Source organism: Dipodomys ordii, unplaced genomic scaffold (assembly GCF_000151885.1).
Source record: "Dipodomys ordii isolate 6190 unplaced genomic scaffold, Dord_2.0 Scaffold42, whole genome shotgun sequence".
Lineage (NCBI taxonomy): Eukaryota > Metazoa > Chordata > Mammalia > Rodentia > Heteromyidae > Dipodomys > Dipodomys ordii.
Genome location: NW_012267258.1, coordinates 733,987 through 751,213, shown reverse-complemented (window position 1 = coordinate 751,213; position 17,227 = coordinate 733,987). Strand labels below are relative to the sequence as shown.

The following is a 17,227-nucleotide window of genomic DNA, read 5'->3' as shown; positions in this document are numbered from 1 at the left end:
AAATGATCACATTCTTAGATGTTATGACATTGTTAATTGCTATTTTTTTAAAAAAAATCACTAAATGTTTCTCTCAGCTTCTTGTCTTGTCTCATTGCAACCAGTAACAGTCATGTACCAGCACTGATCTGTGAATCACACTTTTATTAGAATAGGTTCAGAGGGATGAATCAATGACTCAGGGAGGATGCCCTAACATGCATGGGTGAAGCAGAGAAGTCCAGATGCCTGTGCCAATATGTGTGTTCCCTTTTAATATACAATGACAGCTTTTATTCGTAAACAAGACCCAGTCAACAGCAGAACATTAAAACCTCTGCAACCTCTTCTCAAGAGTTCTATTTACACTATATGATATGTATTTAACAGTGACCTTAATCTATGCTGAGTGGCTTTCTTGATATGGCCTCCCGTAAGAAACCTCATTTATGTCTCCTTTACAAGTTGATTACAACCAAAGCAGGAAAAGACTATACAGCCACTGAAACACCCAAAATAGAAGAGGATGTAGCATAGTAAAACAAGAATTCTCCAAAGAAGATGTACTGATCTGGGATCAGAGGCTGTGGACAGTATAGGAAGAGACGGAAACTAGAAGCATTTTGAGTATAGAATTAGAAATGTCCTATCTAGCAGACAGGAAGATAAGACAAAAATACTAAGGGAAGCCCCCACAGTTATTTAAAAAAAAAAAATACTGCTTTCTCGGAAGGCTTGTGTTCTGGTAGAAAGACTGCGGGGTGGGCTGCGCTGGGGAAGCCGGGTCTCCTCTGCTCAGACTTGGAGGTCACATCTCTCTCCCGTCTCTGTCTCTCCTTGCAGTCCCTGCTCAGCATCCCGGGCTCGCCCTTCCTCTCTCGCCACAACAGCAAAAGCAGCATCTTCAGCTTCCGGGGCCCTGGTCGGTTCCGAGACCCAGGCTCAGAGAACGAGTTCGCGGACGACGAGCACAGCACGGTGGAGGAGAGCGAGGGCCGCCGGGACTCGCTGTTCATCCCCATCCGGGCCCGCGAGCGCCGCAGCAGCTACAGCGGCTACAGCGGCTACAGCCAGGGCAGCCGCTCCTCGCGCATCTTCCCCAGCCTCCGGCGCAGCATCAAGCGGAACAGCACCGTGGACTGCAATGGCGTGGTGTCGCTCATCGGAGGGCCCGGCTCCCACATCGGAGGGCGGCTCCTGCCAGAGGTGAAAATAGATAAGGCAGCTACCGACCACAGTGTAAGGAAGTACACAGTAGATAGGCGAGGCATGGCAGTCTCAGCTCCCTGGCCCTCTTCCCGCCCTGCCCGGCCCTGCCTATCCCACCGTTCAATCTCTCTCCACCCCTTCTGGCCTCTCTGGTCTCTCTTCAGTCCTCCTCCGTGGCTCTCCTTGTTCCCTTCCCCGCCCCCCTTTATTCATTGTTTCCTTTACCTGTTTCCTTTCTTTGTTTCTAATCCCATTTCCTGTCAACTCCTTTTTCAATTTGCTCTCTCCATCTGTCTGCAAGTCTGTCTGCTCCATCCGTTCTCCCCTTCCCCCACTTGCTTTGACTGCCAGGATGGAATGAGAATGCCACTGTGCCACTACCAGCGACCCAACTCTGAGCCGGTTTGGAAACACCATTGCTTCTCTTTCCCTCACTTCCCCTTGCCAGCTAGGAAAACAGCTTGGAATTTAAAGATCTTATTTCTTTCTAATTTTTTAAAGAAAGTAATATTTTAATTAAGTTTCTGTCTTCTCTGCAAGAATGAGATATGATTTTTCCAAAGAGGAATGTTCATGCCTAATGCTGAGATGGGAGTTTGTATCAGGAGAGCCAAGCAAGGTTAAGAAGACCAGTAGGAAACCAGACCAGATTCTTAGTAGGGACTGAAAGGGAAATAAAAAGAAGAAAAAGTGGAAGATGGGGCAAGAACACATGGTGTATGGGGGAGGAAGGAGAAGGAAAGCAAAGATGAATTTTAAATGTAATCAAGTAGCAGGCATATATATAATAGCTTCACAAAATCACCTGTCTAGGGGTTCAGTAATGGTTCCCCTCTTTGGGAAAAGCTACCTCTTAACATTTCTTTAAATTTTAAGCTGTTTATACTTTTTTCTCTTTTTAAGTTTTTAGTTATCACAACCTCAGCAATCCTAAACTTCCTGCCTCTAATTCCTTAACTCTCCTGGGTGCCTCCCATAGCTGGTGTGAGCTCCTTGAGATAGCATGTCAGTCTATACTCTATTCTAGCACTTCAGTGCCCTCTAACCCAGCATGAAGATAGCCAGCCTTCTAATTAGCATGATGCATGTATGGATGAAAACTGGACAATCATGAATGAAATATTACAGAATAATCTGTGTTTTAGCACTTTAGGATACACTGACAGTCCGGATAAAAATTTAAAATGTAGGGCTGTGGTGTAGCTCTGTCGTAGAGTATACCCTTAGCATGCACAGAACTCTCTAGCATCACAAAAAGAAAAAGAAAATTCAAAAGGCAGTTTAGATGTGTCGGATTGTGTTCCTTTCTCTTTCTGTCCTTTTATTTAAAAGGAATAATCATTTGCCCAATATGTTTGTAGCTTTTTATATGCTACTAATTATGCTGTGTGTGTGTGTGTGTGTGTGTGTGTGTGTGTGTGTGTGTGTTGTATTATGTTGTGCTGGAGATTCAACCCATGGCCTTGAACATGCTAGGTAAGCACTCTACCACTGAGCTACACTCCCCAACTCCATAAATTAATTATTTTTATCTGCATTGTGTAATTCATTCGAAACAAAAATTTTGTAAGGCTAAAAATTGGTATGGCAATATGGTTGAACATTTAGATTTTGAAATTTGATATCCTGAAAGTGTTTAAAAAAATACTTAAGCCAAATAGTACAGCTTGCATCCTCCCCTTAGCGAACATACAAGAGGAGTCCAGGAAGGTGCTTCAAGTTCATCTTAAGGCATGTGAAGGAGATTTGAGGGAGACTTGAGGGATAATATTTGGGAGGGGGATTTTGTGGTACTGAAAATTGAATTCTGGGTGTTGTGATTGCTAGGCAGGTATTCTACCACTTAGACTATACCCTCAGTCCTTTTGCTTTTAGTTTGTTTTTTCATAAGGGTCTTGCAGCAATATTTGCCAGCACTGTCCTGGAACATAATCCTCCAACCTCACATCCCCAGAAGCTGACCAGCAACTGACTTATTTCTGCTATAGGGTTTTTCTTTTTTTCCTGGACTCGCCTTTGTTGCTGAATCCTTGTTTTTGTTTTTCTGAGCACAGTACTGTGTGGGAGAAATTTTTGAGAATCAATTGAACACATATATGGAGTAAGGCTTTCTGCTCTACATTGCACTGTGGCCTAGAGCTCTCTGCCTTTGGGCTTTAGGAAATCCTACATACCTAGCAAACTGTAAACACTTGGGAGACTTTCTGAAATGGCCTCAAAAGGTGATGATGACAGACTTGAGCATTCCCAAGGCTGAGAGGTTGTTCTCCAAAGATGCAGGAAGATGGGGTAGAGGCAAGAGCTCATCATTACTATGGGATTCATAACTAGGAAGAGGTGTTTCATTAGAAGCCACAAAAGCATTGTTATGATTAATGGATAATGCTATAGGAAAATCTCTTAGTTACCTTAGCAGGCCAAAAACAAACAAAAAAGACCAAATCCATATAAAGACTAACAACATAGAGGGGGAAAAAAGATGAAGTTAGCAAGAGTTGCTTTTGAAAGGGAAAATTACTAGTGATATTCTAGTTTTGGTGGTTTTTGTTTGTTTGTTTTGTTTTTCACTGCTGGCAAGCCCAGGGACTTCTATATGTGAGATAATTGAGTTCTGAGCCATACCCCAGCCCTTGATTTTTTTTTTGTTTTTGTTGGTCATTGGGCTTGAACTCAGAGCCTGGGTCCTATCCCTGAGCTTTTGCGCTCAAGGCTAGCTTGCTACCGCTTTGAGCCACAGCACTACTTTTGGTTTTCTGGTAGGTAGTTAATTGGAGGTAAGAGTCTCACAGACTTTCTTGTGCTGGCTGACTTCAAACCTCATACTCAGATCTCAGTTTCCTGAGTAGCTAGGATTATAGGTGTGAGCCACCAGTGCACACCTATAAGATACGGGTCTTGGCTTTGTGGCCCAGGCTGGCCTCAACTCACAATTCTCCTGGATTTTGCCTCCTCAGAACTGAGATTATAGGTATTCAACATTATTTAATTCTATACCCACCCTATTCAGTAAATGATTTTTTTTCTCAGAAGGATAATTAGTATCTGGCCTAAATAGAACTTGAACCAAGATCTTCCTAACAGTTTAAATATTATTAGCTCCTTTGGAATTTTTTAAAATACTACTTACAATATTAATACTTTGTGTTCATTTATCTTGCAAATTTGAATTATAAAATTTTAACTAATAATTTCTTGCCTGGCAGCCTGACTTAACCTAGCCTAATCCCTTTGGGCCTGGATATAGTGATTCTGTCAAATATGTGCAATGTGTCTACAGCCCAGAATTAACTTGACTTCACCTGAGCCATTATTATGCTCCAGTTGTAGATACTCATGCTTCATGCAGTGGTGTAGAGAGCTGATCCTAAAACAGTATCTGTTTTGTTTTGTTTTTGTGCTAGTCTGGGAGCTAGAACTGAGTGAGGGCCTCTTACTCTCACTTAGCTTTTTTGCTCAGGGCTGGTGTTCTACCATTTGAACTATACTTCCATTTCTGATTTTGGTTAACTGGAGAGAAGAGTCTCATGGACTTTCCTGCCTGGGCTGGCTTTGAACTACAATCCTCATATCTCAGCTTCTTGAGTACCTAGGATTATAGGCATGGGTAACCAAACCTTAGCTATAAGAAATGTAATATGCTTAAGAAAAAGAAAGACCTGTGAGCATTACATCATTAGTGCCATCACAAATGTTCATATCAGTTACCAGTTATCCAATTATTGAGTGTGATGGGGTTTTTTTCATGATTGGGAACTTCTCACAATTGTTTTTTTTTTTAGTAAGTTTTTTATTGTAAAAATACTGTACAGGGGGGTTACAGTTACATGAGCAAGGTAATGAGTACATTTCCTATCAAGCATTGTTGCCTCCTCCTTTGTTTTTCCCCTACTATCCCTTCCCTCCCACCTCCACAACTACACTCCCCCTTTCTCCCCCCTCGCCTAAATTGTAAAGTTCATTTTTCAACATAGTGTCTTGTATATCTCATTGTTACAGTGGGTCAATCTGTATCCCTATTTAAACATTTTGTTTTTTCCCATCCCTTCCCCAAATTAGACATCAAATACAGTGAAAACAAGGGTTATACCGTGGGGGAGAGACATACAAAGCAACAAAAAAATCACATGGTACATTATATTTGGGCATTTATCCAAATGATCATAAACAAGACCATACTAAAGCTACCAGCACAACTATGTTTATTGCAGCATTATTTACCATAGCTAAGATATGAAACCAACCCAGATGCCCCTCAGTAGATGAATGGATCAAGAAAATATGGGCTGGGAAGGTGGTTCAGTGGTAGAGCACTTGCCTTGCATGCATGAGGCCCTGGGTTTGATTCCTCAGCACCACATAAGCAAAAAGAAAAAAGCCGGAAGTGGCACTATGGCTCAAGTGCCACACTGTGGCTCAAGCTCTTCAGCCTTGAGCTGAAGAGTTGAGGGACAGTGCCCAGGCCCAGAATTCAGGCCCCATGACCGGACCCAAAAAAAAAAAAGAAAAGAAAATGTGGTATAATATATATATATATAATGGAATTCAATGCCTCCATCAGAACGAATGACATCATCTCCTTTGTTAGGAAATGGAAAGACTTGGAAAAAATTATATTAAGTGAAGTAAGCCAGGCCCAAAGAAACATAGGTCCCATGGTTTCCCTTATTTGCAATAACTAGTATATGTCTGGGACAAGCAGAAAAGGTCAAAAGCTATGTACATATGACCAGATAAGATGATGTTAAGCAAAATGAACCACAAGATAGGGACACAAGTGGTTTTTTCTTGCTTGCTATTGTTTCTAATGGTTTTTTTTTTTTTTTTTTTTTTTTGCTGTTGTTGTTGTTTTGGGTTTTTTTTGTTGATCATGGGGTTTGAACTCTGAACTCTGTGCCTGGGCACTGTCCCTGAGCTCTTCAGCTCAAGGCTAGTGCTCTACCACTTGAGCCACAGTGCCACTTCCAGTTTTCTGGTGGTTAATTGGAGTTAAGAGTCTTATGGACTTTCCTGCCCAGGCTGGCTTTGAACTGCGATCCTCAGATCTCAGCCTCTTGAGTAGCTAGGATTATAGGCGTGCGCCACCAGTGCCCAGCTTCATACTTGCTTTTCACTGAAGCAAAAAGCCTTTTCCCATGCCTCCATCTCTGAGTTGGGGAAATAAGTGAGAACCACTGTTCTTAACTCATTAAGAGAGAAGGAGCCACCAGCAGTCTGGAAATCACAAACAACACAAAAACCATATGAAGCAACTTGCAGATGTATGTGCTTTATCTCACTTGATTCTCATAGTTCCACCTTATGAACTAGATACTGCTGTTATCTGCATTGCCAATGCAGCCACCAAGGATTAGAGGAGTAAAGCAGCCTGTCTGTGATTGCCCAGTATGCAGTAGAGTTATGTTGGGAATCCAGACAATCTAACTCCAGAGCTTTAACCAGTAACCATTACAGGACACTAACTCTAAAGTCTTAGTTCTTTATTTACTCGTGTAATCCTGGGAAATTGTTTCTAAGCCCATTTAATCCTTTGCAGAAATGATAAAAAAAAAAAGGACCTTTGCTATAGCTCTATTGTGAATTTTTTTTTGGGGGGGGGTCCAGTCATGGGGCCTGAACTCTGGGCCTGGGTGCTGTCCCTCAGCTCTTCAGCTCAAGGCTAGCGTTCTACCACTTTAGCCACAGCGCCACTTCTGGCTTTTTTCTTTTTGCTTATGTGGTGCTGAGGAATCAAACCCAGGGCCTCAAGCATGCAAGGCAAGCGCTCTACCACTGGGCCACCTTCCCAGCCCTATTGTGAAATATATTATGTCACTATTTTTTTCCTCCTCCTCCTCCTCCTTCTTTTTTGCCAGTCCTGGGGCTTGAACTCAGGGCCTGGGCACTGTCCCTAAGCCTCTCTGTACTCAAGGCTAGCACTCTACCACTTGAGCCACAGATCTACTTCTGGCTTTTTCTGTCTATGTGATACTGAAGAAGCAAACCCAGGGCTTCATGTATGCAAGCCAAGCACTCTGCCACTAAGCCACATTCCCACCCGTGTCACTCATTCTTGGTGTTCAGTTTCTACTAAGGTGTTTTTGACTTCTAGGATTGTGAAGATCCTGTGTTTAACAAGTAGAAATTAGTGCGAAGCAGAATACTTTGAACGTAGGATTGATAAATAGCTAGGCTCTGCCAACATCTCTAACATGCTCTACATTTTAGTCCCAAGAAAAGTGCCTGACTAATAAATTTCCAGTTACATGCTTCTTTCTAGGAGAAAGCAATTTAGAATCAATAGGCAGCTGAGCTTCTTGGGCAGATGGAGAGAAACATGAGCAGAAGTAGAAGTGGTTGCAATGGCCTATCTCTATGAGGACTGCTACAGTTTAGGAGGCAGGCAGAAGGTTAGTACTTACGTGCACTGATGAACCTCAAAACTGGGTTAGAGATGGATCTTACTTCTTTCTTTTCCCCTTCTTGTATTGCTAGGAATCAAACTCAGGACCTTGAGAATGCTAGAAAAGCACTTTTTCATTAAACTACATCCTCGGCCCTTTTTTATATTATTTTGAAATAAGGTTTTATTGAGTTGCCTACACTGAAATCTTTCCGCCTCAGCTTCCCAAGTAGCACCTGGCCAGGCTTAGCTTTTTCCATTTGCTCTTCTTGTTACTGATGGTTTTACTCCAAAGCTCCCTACAGGCTTATTATTTATTTTATTTGCCAGTTGTGGGCCTGGGTGCTGTCCCTGAGCCTCTTTTGCTCAAGGCTAGCACTCTATCACTTGAGCCACAGCACCACTTCTAGCTTTTTCTGTTAATATGGTACTGAGGAATAGAACCCAGGGCTTTCAGGTATGTTAGGCAAGCACTCTACCACTAAGCCACATTCCCAGCCCTATTTTTTTTGTTTAAAGACAAAACCTTCTGGCTTTAAAAAAAAAAGTCATTAGTTCTCTACCATTCCCAACAACCTTCTCCTACCCACAGATGATGAGAGTTGAGCAGCTGAGCACATTTAGGTGGAAGCTGACTACAAAGTTGGTTGGTTTACTTGGGTAAATCTGGATCTACTCCTCTTAGCTACAAAAGAAACAACAATCAGCAGTCTCCGGCATAAAATGGAGCAGCCAATTTGGAAAATATTCCGGCACTTTCTCAAAAATTAAGCATAGAGCTAGACACTGATGGCTCATTCCTGTAATCCTAGCTACTCAGGAGGCTGAAATCTAAGGATCAAGGTTCCTGACTAGTCAATTGTCCTCTAAGCCACCAACTTGTATCACCATAGCTTAAGTAGCCACTCTTTCCCTTGAGTTGTGCCCCTACCCTTTAGCTTGAGAGGCATGCACCTTACCACTTGAGTCATGATGCCAGCCCTTTTTGCATTCATTATTTTTCCAACAACATTTAAGATTGGTATTATTTCTTCCTTAATGTTTGATACATTTGTGAAGCCCTCAAGGGATAGTTTTCTTTGTAGTAAGATTTGTGTGTGTGTATCCTGGGACTTGAACTTAGGGTGAGGATGCTGTTCCTCAGCTTTTGTGCTGAAGACTACTACTTGAGCTACAGCTCCATTTCCTGTTTTTTGGTGGTTAATTGGAGATAAATCTCATGGACTTGCCTTCCCAGGCTGACTTCAAACTACTATCCTCAGATCACAGCTTCCTGAGTAACTAGGATTCTAGACATGAGCTAGTAGCCACCAAGCTGTAGTAAGGGTTTGAAATAATAATTTCTTAATTAGATCGAGCTATTATAGGCTTTTTTCTTGTGTCACTTTTGATAAATTATATTTTAATATATTTTTATTGTTAATATTAAGGTGTTGTACAGAGGGGTTACAAGTTCATAAGTCAGATAGTGAGCATATTCTTTTTAGACATTGTTACCCCTTCCTTTGCTTGGTAAGTTATATTTTGATTCGTTTCACAATTTCATGCATGATGGCCAGGTGCTCTACCAATTGAGCCACGCCTTCAATCTCTTAGATTCTTTTTTGCCAGTCATGGGACTTGAAGTCTGGTCCTGGATGCTGTCTCTGGGCTCTTCAGCTCAAGGCAAGCGCTCTACCACTTGAGCCACAGCACCACTTCTGGTTTTCTGGGGATTAATTGGAGATAAGAGTCTCACAGACTTTTCTGCCCAGGCTGGCCCTGAACTGCAATCCTCAGATCTCAGCTTCCTGAGTAGCTAGGATTACAGGCGTGAGCCACTGGCCCTCAGCTTAGTTTCTATTTTTATTAAGCCTTTTTCTTGTTTATTTTGTCAGTCGTGGGGCCTGAACTCTGGGCCTGGGCACTGTCCCTCAGCTCTTCAGCTGAAGGCTATTGCTCTACCACTTGAGCCTCAGCCTCACTTCCAGCATTTTTTTATGTGATGCTGAGGAATCGAGCCCAGGGCCTTGTGCATGCAAGGCAAGCACTCTACCACTGAGCCACCTTCCCAGCCCCTTGTTGTTTGCTTTTTGCCACATGGTCTTCCCATAACCCAGGTTGGACTTGAACTCACCATTCTCCTACCTCAGCCTTGTGAATGCTGGGATTATAGACATATACTACCATGCCCAGATATTGAACTTGTTTTTATTGTTGTTGTTTTCTTTTGTTTTGTTTTTGTTTTTGCCAGTCGTGAGGCTTGAACTCAGGGCCTGGCCACTGTCCCTGAGCTTCTTTTGCTCAAGGCTAGCATTCTACCACTTGAGCCATAGTGTCCCTTCTGGCTTTTTCTGTTTAAGTAGTACTGAGGAATGGAACCCAGGGCTTCATGCATGCTAGGCAAGCACTCTGCCATTAAGATACATTCCCTTATTTTTTTAAGGTTGTTGTTAATAAAGTCTGATGAATTTTCAACTTGTTATATCTAGCAATCTCAAAGGCAGTAAGATACATTCAGTATCAAAGCCATATTATGGTATACAGTTTTATATCCTTGATGAGTCAGCTAGTCTGATCTTACAGCACCTATGGATCAATATTGTAAAAATTGTCTACCATGTGCTATAGATTTATACAAGGGAAACTCAGTAAAAATCCTTCTCTGTTCATTGTTAGATAGTTGTCATTTTTTAAAAGCAGTAGTTTGATCTGATTTATTAAATGTCATAAATATCAGGCTAACAACTGTAGCAAAAAATAACTCCTCAAATATATCCTATGATCTGAGATAATTGTTCGTAACTCATTCTTACATATACAGATGTTTGCTTTTATAGTAATATAGCCATGAATCCCAAGGAATTTTTTTCTTTCTATTTGTCCTGAAGTTCTCCCGTAAGCTAACAAATGTGTGAACCAGTAAAACAATCTGATGAAACACTTTGATAGATGAATCTTGTCACCCAGGTAATAGTGGCTTATGCCTGTAATCCTAGCTACTCAGGAGGCTTAGATCTGAGTTCACAGTTCAAAACCAGCCCAGGCAGGAAAATGTACGAGACTCTTATCTCCAATTAACCACCAGAAAACTGGAAGTGGAGCCATAGCTTTAAGCGGCCTTGAGTGAAAGAGCTCAGGGTCAGTGTCCAGGCCCTGGATTCAAGCCCCAAGTCTGACCCGAAAAAAAACCAAAAATCAAAAAGCACAAATCTTGTCATCTCCTAGGAATTTTCTTTTGTGCAGCCATTAAAATATAAACATGTAGAAGGTCAGTAGGGCATTTTGATGTGGCTTCCCTGGAGTATTTTATTTGCAAAACAGCCATTTTGGTGCTGACCAAACATATATTTCTCTAGTCTCAGCCAGACATATCTCTTCCCTGTGCTCTGAGGGATGGTGACCATCTTACTTTCACTGTGGAAGGAGCAGCCAGGTTTACTTGGTGACATGGTACAGAAAACCTGGATATTACAAAAATCAGTCTTAAGCTTCAAGCTTGACCTGATATAAAACATTCACACACACACACACACACACACTATAAGCCGGACAGTCAGAAACCCTTTGCTACACACACACACTATAAGCTGGACAGTCAGAAACCCTTTGCTACACACACACACACACACACACACACACACACACACACTATAAGTTTGGTTTTGTAACAATCCAGTGTACACACACACACACACACACACACACACAGAAACCCTTTGCTACACACACACACACACACACACAAACAAACACTAAGCCGGACAGTCAGAAACCCTTTGCTATAATTCACCAAACCACTGTGTCTAGGGATAAAGCATGTAACAGTTTGGTTTTGTAACAATCCAGTGACCTATTCTACACTTTTTATTTTGTTGGGAATTTGAACGTTTTGGGTTAAATCATAAAAAAAAATGGTAAAATGGGAAGATAACTACATGATATGGACTGGGGCTATACCTTTAGTGGTACAGCTCTTATCTACCAAGTGGGAAGTCCTGGGTTCAAGCCCCAGTACCATAAATAAACATAAGGTGCAATGTATTTCATTAAGATGCCAAATCTTACCATACTTTCTTATACTGACTAGGATGAGATTTGGAGTAGAAACTTTAACTTGCTAGTATTTTTTTTTAATTTTCCTTGCCTTTGATAGAGGTTATTTGTGATGATTTATTTAAGGGCTAAGAGTGTCTAAATTTACCTTGGCTTTAATTGGATATTTGCTTCAATGTAAACCTAATTTATACTGTTCAATTCCTTTTTTCTGCTTATGTGGTGCTGAGGAATCGAACCCAGGGCCTCATGTATGCAAGGCAAGCACTCTACCACTGAGCCACCTTCCCAGCCCCAACTTGCTAGTATTTAGTCTAATGTTTAATTGGCCTGACATTTAGAAAGGGAATAGAGTGATGGTGCTTCTACCCAAGGAAGAAACAACGTCTAATACTCAAGGTTATCAGGAACTTAGCTTCAGTGAAATTTTGGGTAGAGATGATTTTTCCTTATTTTAGCACGTAGATTAATTCTAGCCAAATAATATGGGCTTGAGACTAGGAGAGGAACACTTAAGGTCTTCTTTGGTGGCAATATCCCTAGGGAATCTAGTCTTTCTATTCCAGACTTCAACATAACCAAATGAAATATTTGAATCTCAGACAGATTGTTTAGTTCATCATAGATTTTCATGAACTTAAATGACTTGCTTTTATGTATAAAATTAAGCATCATTCATGGCCAGCTTGTTTCATTCACTTAATGAACTGGCCGGGTTATAAGATCAGGGTGTGTGTATGTGTGTGTGTGTGTGTGTATGTGTGTGTGTCCTGGGGTTTGAACTCAGGCCCTAGAAACTGTCCCTGAATTTTTGTGCCAAAGGCTAATGCTCTACCACTTGAGCCACAGCTCCACTTATTGGCTTTTTTGGTACTTAATTGGAGATAAGAGTCTAATGGGCTGCTTAGGTTGGCTTAAACTATGATCCTCAGACCTCAGCCTCCTGAGTAGCTAGGATTACAGGCATGAGCCAAATAATATTTTTATTTTTTTAATTTAATTTTATTTTATTTGTGAACATACTGTACAGAGGGGTTACAATTGCATGGGCCAAATAATATTTTTAAAAAGCAATGCTGATCATATATTCTTCACATACGTACTGTTTGTCCAGTAAGAGCCAGCCTTTTCTCACTTTTTTATTGGTTTGTTTATTTATTTTATAGGCAACAACTGAAGTGGAAATTAAGAAGAAAGGCCCTGGATCTCTTTTAGTTTCCATGGACCAATTGGCCTCCTATGGGCGGAAGGACAGAATCAACAGTATAATGAGTGTTGTTACAAATACACTGGTAGAAGGTATGTAGCCTGTGATATAAGGCTGAGCTGCTGAGATGTAAATATGTTGTGTGTGTGTGGTAAATGTAACTCGTCCCTTGGTATGAGTTTTGAAAAAACTGCCTCTGTGCTTTTGGAATAGATCTTACTGATTATAGAAAACAAGGTCACAGAATCTCTCTTCTAGAAGCCATGTGCAAAAAATCAAATAAGGATTCAGCTCTCCTGCCAGCATCATATACAGATAAGTAAGAAATTGAAGGAATTGCAGAGAATGAGCTGCAGGGTCTGGAGAGGCCCAAGTAATCATGATGAGGAGCTGAGACATCAGGGGATGAGGACCAAGCACCGTGGAGGTTCACTGATGGAATCCCCTTCATGGCCTCTACCTGACAACATAGTTCTCTTTACTAAGTACTTATAGCCCTTCTGATTTTTTTTTTCCTGAAGGAAGATTGTACCTAATTCTGCCTTTCCCAAACACCCCCACATACCCATAAATGTATCTGCTGTATGACTAGGTATTCTGAAACCCTTCTTACTTTAGGAGCTTTTGCCACAGAGAAAGAGCAGCCACTGTGGAATCCTAGCCTGTCTACAGTGATACTGCTGTCAGTGCTGAATTCTCTGTGCCATGTGGCTTCTCCATGGTGCAATATGGCACATTGAGGAACACTTGAGGCTTTTTCCTTTAGACCACAGTTCCCTTGACATATACCAGCCCTCTCTCGAGTCATAGATAGATAGATAGCATACATACATACACACACACATCTCCCAGGCTCTTCTTGAATGTAAAATCAGTAAATTTTTTTCTCACAAAATTCTGATTAATTCTGCCTGTGTCTCCTTCATTTGATTCATTTTAGTTTGAGTCTATAGGCCTCAGGTTACCGTCAGAGTTCAGATAGCCAGGCTAACAGAGCACTAGCCAGAATCCCTCAATAGATAGACTCTTAACATTATCTTCTAGCTGTATAATACATTATATTTTGAGTCATTTAAAGTCCAACACATCAGACTGTGTGTGTGGAGGGAGAATACCTAAGAATTCCTAAGAAGGAATTCCCCAGGAATGTTTGTACCCACATATGTCAAGGAATTGGACCATACCGTAGCTACACTAATCTTGACAATGTGTCAAGTAAAAAGAGTGTTCAGCAAACTGTTTTTTACTGCCTGACCAACTTCCAGCTTTCTTTCATTCCCATTGAGGTCAGTGTCTGATGGGACATCTTTAAGCCTTGTGGCTTATACTTGGAGATTGCAGGCAAATAACTTCAGATTTTAAGAATTCCATACTATGAAACACTAGCATAAGAACTTAAGTTAATTTTATTATTTACTTGGAGACCTAGACAGAATCTCTACAAGCATGTATGGCAATTGATTAAAAAAAAAAAAAAGCTAATAACCTCCAACAGGTACATTCTATCAGTGGCAGTGAAGTCAGAACAGGAAATGCAATACAGCAATTATTTATTGATTGTCACAGTGGCCTAGTACAGGGTCTGAGAGAAGTAGATACTCAAACAATGTTGTCATACTGAGTTTTGCTTAGAACAGTGGAGAATGTTGGTGTTACATAGTTCCTTCTGGAAGCTGTAGAGTTTCATTCTTCTGCTTTGTTGGCTACAAGCTTTTGGGCCACCTTAAAATTCTCTTTTCTTCTTCTTTCCTGCTGTCCTCCACCCATCAGCATACATATTAAAAAAAGGAAGAAGAGGGAAGAAGAGTCACTTGGGTGATAAAGAAAGATGCTGTATATTCCTGAACATGTAGCCTTTCCAGATTTTTCCTTTCCCAAGGCTTCTGCTTCACAGAGCCTATATCTGTCCCCTTACCTTGTCTTTGACTCCTTTCTTTAAAGCTGATGGGATGGAACTGTTATAAGCAGAGTAATGAATGAATAATATAAAGGAATTAAAAGACATTAAGAAATGTCCACCTATATTTAACTATTGGTTCCTTTGTATTTGTTACTTGGTACATTAAAAACCATCATTGAATGAACCATTGTTTTTGATTTCCAGACTTGCAATTAGGAAATGCTGATGTTATTTTAGTACATTTATTTATTTATTTATTTTTACCAGAAAGCAGATTCATACATACCTAGAAACCACTGTAGAGAATTCCAGAATCCATTAATGAGAAAACTCTGCCTTCTCCACCTCATACCATTCTGTTGCAAACATATTCAGCAGCATCCAATAAACTCCGCCAAATTTACTCCAAACAGAGCCATTAAACTTGGGGATGTTCAGGAGCCATAGTGAGTAGGGTACTCATTACTCAGTAAAGCTATGGAAGAAAGGAAAAGAACTGGGAGAGGAAGAATGTGGAGTTAGTGATGGTACTTGGTGTTATTTATTCTCATGTAAAACAGTTGAGACTTGCCTAGAGGGAAGGACTACAGGTCTTTTACCATTATTTATTTACAAGCATCAGGATCAGTAGTACAATTACTCATCAAGTATCTGCATTTCCTGTGCAAGTGTGGACTCAGTGAGGCTGAGGATTCTTCTGGACAGAATTCCCAGAGCACAGCACATGTAGGTACTTAGAAATTGTTGAATTGAGTTGAGAAAAACCCTTCTCTTCAAAAACCCTTTAGTCCACTAAAGCTACCATCTTGGTGACTTACTAGTCCCTCTCTAAAAAGTTTCCAATGTCCATGAGGTTCCCCTGCATAAATATCTCCAAAAATGTCCAGAAGTAAAGTAGGAGCCCCATAAATCTTTAGACTCCTTATGTTCACCTATTCTCTCAGACGAAATACTTCACCATCTGAGCATGCGGGGCTGGTGACAATTTTCAGTCCTTGTTTTCTATCTTCTTATGCACCAAGCTTGGTGGCGCCACTTGTAGTCCTAGAGAGACTGAAGTAGGAGGGATCACTTGGGTCCATGAGTGTAAGACCAGCATGAGTAACAGCAAGAACTCTTATCCCCCCCCCCCAGCTATCTAAAAATGAATAAATTAACTTCCCTGTTCTCCTAATGATCTTTTCTAGCTCTTAAGCTCTACATGCTCTACTTCTGTGGAACAGATTATCACAAGGGTTGCCCCTTCTCAGTAAGTGTGGATCGGAGATACTTAGTGTCCTTGTGGATATCTTCTTGATGCTCCAAGAGTAGGAAAACCCCCTATTGTCTGGCAAGACTTGGAGCCTAGTGCATTGTAAACCATCATAATTGTGTCATCTGTCAGAAATGTGAACAGTCAGGGCTTCAACTTCCACGTCTGTAATCTGTAGACATTTGGAGAAGGGCGGAGACTAAAAAAAAGGGAATGGAACCAAATTTCCAAATATGTACTATAAGAATTTATGGAAATAAGAAAACCTTTTCATTTTCTTTTTTAGGGAAGAAAACTAAATTTACCTTGGGAAAGGAGGGAGTTCTATAAGGAAGAAGCCAAAGCAAATTTTCTTCACAGACTTCCTTTCCCACGCAAACTCCTACGTGTCGCTTACTGTGGCCCTTGAATCTGAAAAACCACGGCAACCATTTTCTTAGCAACCAGGGAGCCAATCAGATACCCAACTAAAACCACCCCATCTAAAATAAAGCCATCACCATGGGCACCATCCAGCTGGGTGGAGAAAGGGAAAGGAGAGTGATTTATGACCGTCATCTTGGAAATGTTGGGAAACTTTCTTTATTCCCTAAATTATTTTGATTTTGTCAGCAGGAGGAAATCTGTGAGAGTCAGTCCCATAGAAGTCTGGTGCCGGGGTTGGTATGACTGCTGGCTGAGTGGTTCTCTGCTCTTACCCTCCAGTCATTCCTTTTAATCTCATGTTGAGAAATGATCTAATACAATGATTTCTGTCTGTGTGCTGAGAGTCTTAGGACTCTGGAGATTTGAACAAGAAGCCTATTGACTGGACTGGGCTCCTATTTTTTGCTTTATTTAAAACAGTTCCTAGCTTCTGTGTTTTATGTTGGAGTCCAAATGTGATCTTGTTTGAAAGAAAAAAAAATAGGCTCTGCTCCCCCCCCCCCCCGCTAATCCTAGGGCTTGAACTCAGGGCTGGGCACTGTCCCTGAGCTTCTTTGTGCTCAAGACTGTCATTCTGGGCTGGGATTGTGGCATAGGGGTAGAATGTTTGCCTAGCATGTATGAAGCCCTGAGTTTGATACCCAAGTACCACATACATAGAAAAAAAGCTGGGGGGGGGGGTGAGGGACTGGGAAGAGGGCCTTGCATGCATGAAGCCCTGGGTAAGCAGAAAAAAAGCTGGAAGTGGCTCTATGGCTCAAAATGGTAGAGCACTAGCATTGAACTAAATGGCTGAGGGACAGCACCCAGACCCAGAATTCAGGCCCATGATCAACAAAA

At 41.3% G+C, this 17,227-nt stretch overlaps 1 protein-coding gene across 3 annotated transcripts in view; it reads left to right on the top strand.

Moving 5' to 3' along the window:
• Positions 1 to 17,227, top strand: part of Scn8a (sodium channel, voltage gated, type VIII alpha subunit) — a 124,991-nt gene that overhangs the window by 62,155 nt on the left and 45,609 nt on the right. For all 3 annotated transcript variants that reach the window (XM_013018727.1, XM_013018726.1, XM_013018728.1), the window contains exons 11-12: positions 823 to 1,185; positions 12,769 to 12,901. In XM_013018727.1, coding sequence (XP_012874181.1) covers positions 823 to 1,185; positions 12,769 to 12,901 — 496 coding nt within the window. The remainder of the gene's footprint in view (positions 1 to 822; positions 1,186 to 12,768; positions 12,902 to 17,227) is intronic.